Source organism: Taurulus bubalis (genome assembly GCF_910589615.1).
Source record: "Taurulus bubalis genome assembly, chromosome: 4".
NCBI lineage: Eukaryota > Metazoa > Chordata > Actinopteri > Perciformes > Cottidae > Taurulus > Taurulus bubalis.
In genome coordinates, this window is record NC_136592.1 from 907,078 (window position 1) to 917,500 (window position 10,423).

Consider the following 10,423-nt stretch of genomic DNA (forward strand, 5'->3'; position numbering starts at 1 on the left):
ATTCAACAAGAAAGGTGGGATAAAGATAACATATTTGTATTCATGATTGCGAATTAAATTGCTTCTAAAAGACTTTGATCATTTTATTTCACCAGTAGCTGCTTTGCGTCCAGTAAATGGTCTTGTACTTGTACAGCGCTTTAACACTACATGTCATCAGTCACCCATACACACCCATCCATACACTGGATCATTAACAGGACTATATGTCATAATATGAAGATAGAAAATAGAGCACTGCATTGCAAAAAATCAGTTGAATTACACTTTATTGTTATACACACACATCATTTCCTGTATGATTTACTGCTTCTCAATACCCATCCAGAATGGAGACTCCTGGCAGGTCAGTAATTGCACCACAGCTACTTGCACCAATGGCAAGATCACGGAGACACCCACTGCCTGTATCAAAGTACAACAACCCATCTGTGTAAATGGGCGCAAAGGCGTCAAAGTCTATGATGATGATGGATGCTGCTTTCACTATGAATGTGAATGTAAGTTTAAAATGGAACCTTTCAATACAGGTTACCACTTTCTTTTCTTTTAAATGCAGCAGAGCGTCTTGTGTCAGTATGCTTAGCCTATTTACATATCTATGTAACTAAACACAAACATACTTAATACAATTAACTATTTACTGGAAAGCACTGAGGAGACTATCAACTATGTAACTTCTAAATAACTTCAGTAAAAGTAGTTCCTAAACTAATTGTCTCACAAAAAAATACTGTAGTCAATATTTTTTGCCAATAAAAAAACATAGCAATTGTGTTTTCTGCATCTTCTAGTTGTTCCATTATTGTTTCCATTCATGGTTCTTCTCATCCTGCAGGTGTGTGCAGTGTCTGGTCTGAATACCACTACCTGACATTTGATGGAAAGTCATACAATTTCAAGGAGAACTGCTCTTACTACCTGGTCAAAGAGATTATTGATAAATATAACCTGACAATAATACTAAATAATCATGACTGTGATCCTTCGGACAGCACATTCTGTCCCCAGGCTCTCACTGTAATATACGGATCTTACACAGTAGTTTTGACTCAGATGAAGACTTCAGGAACAGCAGCTACTGTGGTAAGCAACCAGACAATTTGTCAAAGACATTAATTGTTTTCGTGTTAGTATTGTATTTCCCTTATTGTTTTGAGAGTGTTTACTTAAGTGGTGTGGTGCGTTAGAAATCTTCTTGTGCTTCACAGTCTACTCTAATGTGTTTTGTCACATTGTCCTACAGGTGTATGTGAATCAGAAACGGATCAGTTCGGCCTACAACAATGATGTCCTAAAAATCACGAGCAAAGATTTGATGATCACATTGGAGATACCTGAGATCAATGCAAAAGTGCTCTATAAGACCTCCGTAATCAGCATTTCCCTTTCTATGGCTTCCTGTGGTGGAAACACAGAGGGACAGTGTGGTGAGTTAGCAGAACATTAATATTTAACATGAACCTAATCAGTGACACTTAGTCGGTCAAATCATCGGGTGAAATTACACTTATAACCAGAGGACACCATTGAGAGCAGCCTGTTGCACCTACTGACACTTCACTGGCAGCCTGCAGTCATTGTAGGATAGGCCTCATGTTGAGTGCAGAGTTAAAATAGTCATTACAACAATTCACAGATCTGGAACAACTAGACTGAACAGTAAAACAGGAACACCTGACATAATGAAACATAATAGTACAGCTGAGCACTGATACTGAGAATCTAGAAGGCAAAACTGTTGTGTTCTAAAATGATCTACATTCCACTAACTTGTTGTAAATTTACTTGCTTCAGACAAATGTGCAGGTTAGAGGCCATTAGCATAATACACTGCAATACAATTACCATACAAAGCTTTATGTTCTGTTCCATGTTTGGGCAGGATCTTCCCCAAAAATGTGACTGAAGAGTAAAAAGAAGGATTTCACACTGTGTTAAAGTCCTGCTGTCTGAAATCAACAGATAAAATAAATAGATAGATAGATAGATAGATAGATAGATAGATAGATAGATAGATAGATAGATAGATAGATAGATAGATAGATAGAGTATTATACTTTTCTTATAAAGTCTAATAATAAAATGAGCAGGAATGTTCTTCTGTGTCGGTCCTTAGAATACTTTATTAACAATAAGAAAATATTACTTACACAGCTGCTCACAATATGGGCAGAGGAGCTGTACTGTGACAGACCTGAAGAGATAAGATCTTTGTAGACCAGAGTCATCCATGATGAGTATGAGAAGCTGTCAAAGAGACCACAGAGAGAATATTATGGCAAACAGTAGATGACGATACACTGTCGTGTTCAACAGAAGTGGGAGAATTTTCCAACGATACTGAACTTTAGTAAAACAATCTTTGGCAAATTAACAATTCCTGATGATGAAACTATAGTGAATTTAATATTGAGTTTAGAAATACATATTATTACTATTAACGGTATGTATGATAACATGTGGTGCAGGGGTCAGCTGATGGCTGGCTTCGGCCCTTCTGTGTTGAGTTTGCACATTGTGTGTATATATATATATCTAGAGATATATCTATAGATATATATATAGATATATATATATATATATATATATATCTATATATATATATATCTATATATTTATATATAGATATATATATATATATATATATCTATATATATATATATAGATATAAATATCTATAGATATATATATATATATATATATATATATATATATATATATCTATAGATATATATATATATATATATATATATATATATATATATATATACACATAAAAAAATGAGGTAATCCTACATTAAATATCCTACATTAAATATATATATTTATATATACACATAAAAAAATGAGATAATCCTACATTAAATGAGTTTGTGAAGAAAGGCAGATTATCTCTTCAGGTCTGGAACACTTTAAGTGTAAAATACCACACATTATCTTAAATCACTGATACGTTCTATTTAGGAACATCTCTGTGATCTGGTTCTTGCGTGAGCCCCAATGCTTTTGCTTTAGCCTCCTGGCTCTTCCTTTCCAGGGACCTGTGACAACAACCAGAACAACGACTGTCGTACTCCAAACGGCCAGGTGGAAAGCTGCTCAGACGCTGCAGGCCAGTGGAAAGTCCCCGGTACACCCTGTGTCACCCCCACAACCCCAACAACTACGCCCACTTCAAAACCACCTTTCTCAACAACACAGCCTACTTGCAAACCTGCCATTTGTGATATCCTAACCAGCAGGTGAGGGGAGCCATAAACTATTTAAAAGTCTTCAGAAAACACAGTTTTGTGCAGTTTTGAGCACACCGTGGTGACACGTCATCACCGCGGGACACATGTTTACGCTGTAGGACCCGGTGTGTCCCACGGTGCCTGACCAGAAATAACGCCGGCCAGGTGATGTGAGGTATATGAGTATCTAGCTATCACCTGGATTGGTCTACAACTGAGGTGGTGCGTGCTGTCCCAGAACCTTTAGGGACGAGCTTTCTAGCTGGCTAGCTAGCAAACAAGTGACAGCTGGCTAGCTAGATACTTAATAATATGTTTGTGCCAGCAAACTATGAAACATACTCAACACTCGTGCCACTGAGGGGCATCGCCCCAGCACCAACATATTAATGTTCTTAATCACTTTGTGTTGTGTCTATTTCCCTTTACTGTTGAGAAGATAACGGATACTTCTGTTAGCTTTGAGGCTCTGCTTATTAACTTTTAAGCCCCACGGGACCTATATAGGTCCTTTTTAAAGATTTTAATTAAACTGTGTAAAACATTACAATAATCATGAACAAATATATTGATGCTACACATCAAATTAAATTAATTAAAAGAGAATCTGGGCTACAATAATTAGTCAGCCATTTCAACACAACTCAAACACCAACTAAAATAATTATTAAAATAAAATAGTTATAATTTTGTCACGAGTCAGCCCAGTCTGCATGTTTCCGGAACCAAATCCCTCTGCTGCAAAGCATCACTGAGATATGAACCAAAGAACACAGCAACATAAATCGCTGAGTCAGCAAATTTTGAAAAAAAATTGAGAAAATAGCAAATATAAGAAAAAATGCAGTTCCCTCAGTAAATCCCCACTGATACAAGTTTATTGAACATCATAAGTCATATACAAGTGAAATATAAGGTTTGCTACATGAAAAAATTCAAATGTCACAGATGTGCGAAAATATGCGCAAAAGTGCCGAAATGCAAATTTTGCATTCTCACCTGAATTCTCTCTGTACTTTACCCAATCTGACTTTGTTCTACTTCACTTTTTCAAGTGAAAACATTGCAGAGAGACTGTTCACATATTGTGCTATGATGTGGGAGAGCCTCAGGGCTTCTTCTTCTTCTTCTTCTTCTTCTTCTTCTTCTTCTTCTTCTTAGTGAAGCATCATTTCAAGGAGATAATCATCCTGAAAGTGCTTTTTTCTATAGGCGGACCTGGAACTTCTATTTGTTCTGTGTTTCAATCTTTATTTACTCTTAGCCAGCAACATATGTACTAATATTTACACATCTGACCAAAAGCTCACAAGGGTTGCCTTTATTATAACACCAGAATTATTCAAATAGCCCTTGTGGTTGCAGAGATACACCCTTTTTAGTTTGGGTATGCTATTTCAAGCTAAATCCTAAAAAATGCCTTGGTGCTGAACGGAGCTTAATTGGTTAATGCTTTGTAAAGCATAAATAGTTCTGACTTTAGATGAGGTCACAGAACATACTTAACTAATACTTAACTAACGAGTAGTAACTACTGAATTAATCATGAATTGCAGTATTAAAACATGCTTATAAAGAAAATGTTAACCATTAGTGCATCATCTATAAGTCCTTAATAATTGGTTTGCAATATATATTACTTAATTCATTCATTTATAAAGTATGAAAACCCAATCACAAAACATTTATAACTGTGTTTATTAATTGAATACTAATGAGTTACTATTGGGTGTTCATGTTGGTACAATGCTTTATAAATGATGAATTAAGTGTTTACTTATGCTTTACTAATGCTAAATAGTGTGTTGTTATTATAAAGTGCTCCCACCATAATTATTTGCTGATGTTCTGAATTGCTTTCCATTACATCTTAGATGATGTTTATATTTCCTCTGGTCACTTGGTGAATTCAAAGACTTCTGATCTCTTTTCCTGACATACTCTTCTGGCTTGTATGTTCCTTCTAGTGTGTTTGCACCATGCAATGGAGTCGTACTCCCAGGACCATTTGTGACATCCTGTAGGGATGATACTTGCAACAGTGGCAATGCCACTAGCTGCACCAGCCTGGAGGCCTATGCCACTGAGTGCTCTGAGGCAGGAGTCTGTATCGACTGGAGGAATGCAACCAATGGGCAATGTGGTAAGATAACGCTAATAGTGTATAGAACTTGAAGTGTTACATGGAGTTCTGACAAATGTGTAAATAAACATATCTCCATCTTACAGAGTTCACGTGTTCAAGTAACAAGGTGTACAAGGCCTGTGGCGCCCCTGTAGAGCAAACATGCAATGTCAGGTAAAGAATAAATCCAAAATGTAGATTTTTCTTTCCTTTTCTTTTCGAGATCTTGACATGTATACACCACTTGCCAGATTGAAATGCTTACATTTATCCTTCCATACATTAAATGATGTCAGTGTGTGAGAAGGATGAACAGATAGTGAGCCCTGTAATAACCAATAATTCCTTTTCTGACATCAGATACAACCAAAAGTTCCAGGCATCCACTAACAACACGAAGGAGGGTTGCTTCTGTGCTAATGGCACCATCTTATTCAACACAGTCCATGACACATGTGTTGCTTCTTGCGGTAAGAGGAGATCCTAAAGAAAACTTGACTTTTGTCAAAAGCATTTGCTTGAAGCAAAACTCAAACCTACAAACAATTGTTTCTGTTTGAATTCCAGGTTGTGTTGGACCTGATGGACAACCCAAACAGGTAAGAAATCTGCCTGTCGCATGCATTCATATTCTATAGCAAAGCATGAGTTGTCTGTCTGAACTGGCTCCTGTCTCTCAAACAGCCTAATGACACATGGACAAGTGGCTGCAACACCTGTGTGTGTGACATCGACTCCATGAGCACCGAGTGCACGCCTGTCCAATGCCCAACAAACCTGAGCCCCAACTGCAGCAAACCTGGCCAGCAGCTGGTCAACAATACAGACGGCTGCTGCACAACACAGTCTTGTGGTCAGTTGCAGTGTCGCAGAGTATTTTGTAGCATTGATGCCACAACATGATAGTTGTTTGTAGTAAAATCTGCCTCTGAAGAGATGAACCCACAGGTTTTTTTTATGGGATTGGTTTTGAATTTGTAATCATAACTCATCTCCACCTTGGGGGCGGCTGTAGCTCAGGGGGATGAGTGGTCGTCCCGTCAACCACAAGGTCGCCGGCTCGATCCCCAGCCCCCCCATAGCTCACACGTCGAAGTGTCCCTGAGCAAGACACTGAACCCCCCAAGTGCTCCCCGGCCGCCCCCCATCCAGGGATGGGCCAAATGCAGAGAAGAATCTCCCCAAGGGGATTAACAAAGGATCATTTATTCTTCTTCTTCACCTGATATTAACACGTGATCTGTTTCTGACACGTTCATGCAGCTGTAAATACACACAGCACACTGCAATGTCAATGCCATTGGTTCTGCCGACCGCATCTGGAGGCGGTCTCGTCTCTGCCACATTCTTAAAGTCATTGTTCAACATTTTGGGAAATATTTGCTTTTCTGCCTGTGTATGGATTAAACACACAAGATAGGAAGTGTTAATTGGTGTGCTTTAGACTTCTCTCACAGATAGGAGATTGATATCCATCTGAACACCTTCATAAATATTTACAGACACGCTATTCCCCTGCTAAGAAAAAAGAAGTCTCCACACAGAGTCTATAGGGTCACTCACCTGAGACCCACTATGTTTGTAATCAAGTTGGCAGCCACAGTGAATTTGCATATCTTATTTTTATCATTACCAGACTGTCTTTGCAAAGGCCATGATAAAATGTCATTATCCAGATGAATGTTATTACCAGGTGGAGATTGGTTCTTACTTTACCTTTTAATTCTTCTCAACCACTTTTTAAGTGAGAACCCACAAGCGTATGCATGTTGTGTTTTGGTATTCTCTCCCACTATGTCCCCTTTACATTTATTGATGTAGGGTTAGAAGTGAATGTCTTGTGGAACAAATAAGACGTGTTCCTCATACAGTAGCATTCTGGACAGGCTTTGAGCTATTTACAGGTAGATGTTGGGAATAAAATAGACACCAGCAGTAACTGTTGGGCCTTCAGAGGACCATAGCAGTGTTGTTTGCAAACTAATATGCTATATTGAAGAATATGTTTTCCCACCATCAAGCAGCCAGTGGTTTTAAGTATGTTCTGTGTGGTAAGAAAGGCTTCACAGTGAACATCCTCTGCTTTCTGCTAAAAAGTTAAGAGCAAGGCCTCTAATCCCCAGCAGCTTCAGTGGAGCTGCTCAGGGACAGAGAGGTCAGCTTCCAGGTGTGAGCGTATCAAACTGTGTCAAAGCACTGCCTTCCTGTAAAAGAGAGTCTGGGTCTCAGCAGAGTTTACGCTAACTTGGAGTGAATCAACTAAACATGCAGAACTGCTGTTATTGTTCTTCCGACAACGCTCCACATTCTGATACTCATCCCGTCCTTTGGTCCCCAACAGAGTGCAACGTGAACCTGTGTCCCGCTCCTCTCACCTGCCCGCTGGGCTTCCAACTCAACGCCATGAACGGCACCTGCTGCCAATCCTACAAGTGTGGTTTGTGACTCCACTATTCATTCAGCATGATCTGCTGGTGTACAACATGTCACGCAGACATGCATGTCATGAACAAACTCAGTGAGCTTGCAAGATAAAAATAAAAAGAGGGAAAATGTACAGACAGTAGACTAAATAAATACATACACATCCAAGCATCTGCATTACTATTCTATAGAACTAGAGTCAGTTTCAATCTAACCCATGTCTCTTGTTTGTTTTGCAGTTCCTAAAGGCGTTTGTACCTACAACATGACGGAGTACACGGTAAGGACACAGTCCAGACTCCAGATGTCAATATATCTGTCAAAGTTCAGGTGCAACAGGGAGCAGGATTCATTTATAGATACAGGCAGAGCAGGTTGAATACAGGTACTTTACTTGACTAGAATACAAGTCTGTGTGTGACTACATCAGAGTCCCTCTGTAGGTTGGAACATACAGGAAATATAAGCTTTCAACAAAGCTCCTACCTAAACAGTCAAACAACATGCCGTCTTTTACCGGTTGGATTCGCAGTGAGGATGTCTTTATAAACACTGAGATGAAACACTCCTTTAATGTCCACTGTGTTCACAGTTGCTGTCAAATAACAATCCAAAACCGACAGTTTAGCACAAGCTTTGTCATAATAAAAAGGGGATATCAGCATGCATTCAAAACTGGTAATACATTTAAACAACCCATGCACTGATCACACTGAGAAAGAAGCAGTCTTGTTGCATCTATATGAATATGGATCTTTTTTCCCCCTTGGTCCAGAAAAATTCATTTAAGTACAGGCGTGAAAGCTTCCATAGAATACAGATTGATTGCTTGAGAGTAAAACTTTGATTAATGTGTATTTTATAGCCTGGTTCCAAGATACCAACAACACAAACCCCATCAGAACCACCAATAGAAGCACCAGAACAACTGTCAGGAGTCACAACAGCAGCACCAGGGGCCACAACAGCAGCACCAGGGGCCACAACAGCAGCACCAGGGGCCACAACAGCAGCACCAGGGGCCACAACAGCAACAGCGGGGGCCACAACAGCAGCACCAGGGGCCACAACAGCACCATCAGGGGCCACAACAGCAGCACCAGGGGCCACAACAGCAGCACCAGGGGCCACAACAGCACCATCAGGGGCCACAACAGCAGCACCAGGGGCCACAACAGCAGCACCAGGGGCCCCAACAGCAGCACCAGGGGCCACAACAGCAGCACCAGGGGCCACAACAGCAGCACCAGGGGCCACAACAGCAACAGCGGGGCCTTTAACAGAGGAGTCTTTCGTACCCAAATCCTGCCACGAGTGTTTCTGTGGCCAACAGATGAATCCCATCACCGGGCTAAACATCATTAATTGCAAACCTATTGTCTGCAACACAAACTGCTCAAAGGTAACTTATTCACAGCACATAGCAACACACACACATTTATGAGCATTTTCTGACCAACAAAACAACTAACTATACTGACCAAGCACCTACAGGCAGTAAATTACTCTTTAGGCCAAAAAAGATTTTGAGTGCAGTTTCTTACAAAGTCAATGGACTTTTCTATTCTTTTTCTAATTCTCTCTCCCTCACTCTCTCTCACATTGTCTCCAGGGTTATGAATATCAGACTGAAGCTGACCAGTGCTGTGGTACGTGTGTTCAGAAGAGTTGTATTTTCAACACACCTGAAAACACAACGGTCATCATTGAGGTCAGTACCGCCGCTGTGTGCGTTTTATTCACATGTCTAATGTTTGCTGTAGCAACACAGTTCTTTTTAGCTGTTGACAATGTAGATATGTGTTAATGAATGTCAGACAAAGATAAAATAACCTTTATTTGAAAGATGAAGTTCACATTTTTAAAAAAGGGTATAAAGATCTGCTATCAGAACCATTTATAGCATCACATCTGATGATGGTAGTTCACTTTTGTTTATATATTAGCCCAAAAGACAAAAGGCGTATGTCTTTGTTGACTCATGGCTTCTCTTCCACTCTTCCTGTTGGTACAGGTCAACACCACACTTGTAGCACCTAATGACAAGTGTGTGCATTATACATGTGAGAACATCAACGGACAGCTTGTTACCAAGAAGACCGAGACCATATGTCCTCACTTTAACCCCTTGAACTGTGAACCCGTGAGTTTGTTCTAGCCCGACCCCCCAACACACACACACACACACACACACACACACACACACACACACACACACACACACACACACACACACACACACACACACACACACTGTTATGACATGTGTTTTTATCTTGCAGGGTACCGAGACAACAGATGCTAATGGGTGCTGCACAACCTGTAAGTTAATAACGTCACAGTGTTTAAAGCTGAATCCAGAATCAAGAACCAACGTTGGGACACACATCTGTTGCTTAGTCAGAGCCTAAAGGTTGCTGTGTGTTCCAGGCCAACTGCGGAGCGTCTGTGAGGTCCAGAGTAAGCAGACCGTCATCGAGGTCAACGACTGCAAGAGCACGCAGCCGGTCAACATGACGTCCTGTGCTGGACACTGTGGAAGCGCCTCCATGTGAGTCTATTAGCATCACAGCTTCAACAAAAAGTACCTGTTAACAGTGTGTATGCTGAAGGTCACTGGCAACTGAGCTGTTGTAAT

The 10,423-nt window shown here is 40.2% G+C and overlaps 1 protein-coding gene across 1 annotated transcript in view; it reads left to right on the forward strand.

Annotated features, from left to right (window-relative positions):
• Nucleotides 1-1,056: 1,056 nt before the first annotated feature.
• The window catches only part of LOC306735849 (intestinal mucin-like protein), a gene marked incomplete at its 5' end in the record, with an annotated part of 9,832 nt that continues 465 nt past the window's right edge, over nt 1,057-10,423 (forward strand). The window contains 15 exons of the mRNA XM_079217410.1: nt 1,057-1,086; nt 1,247-1,430; nt 3,041-3,245; nt 5,204-5,379; nt 5,466-5,535; nt 5,722-5,831; nt 5,929-5,960; nt 6,046-6,214; nt 7,703-7,798; nt 8,025-8,065; nt 8,651-9,187; nt 9,398-9,496; nt 9,800-9,928; nt 10,068-10,107; nt 10,216-10,336. Coding sequence (XP_079073536.1) covers nt 1,057-1,086; nt 1,247-1,430; nt 3,041-3,245; nt 5,204-5,379; nt 5,466-5,535; nt 5,722-5,831; nt 5,929-5,960; nt 6,046-6,214; nt 7,703-7,798; nt 8,025-8,065; nt 8,651-9,187; nt 9,398-9,496; nt 9,800-9,928; nt 10,068-10,107; nt 10,216-10,336 — 2,039 coding nt within the window. The remainder of the gene's footprint in view (nt 1,087-1,246; nt 1,431-3,040; nt 3,246-5,203; nt 5,380-5,465; nt 5,536-5,721; nt 5,832-5,928; nt 5,961-6,045; nt 6,215-7,702; nt 7,799-8,024; nt 8,066-8,650; nt 9,188-9,397; nt 9,497-9,799; nt 9,929-10,067; nt 10,108-10,215; nt 10,337-10,423) is intronic.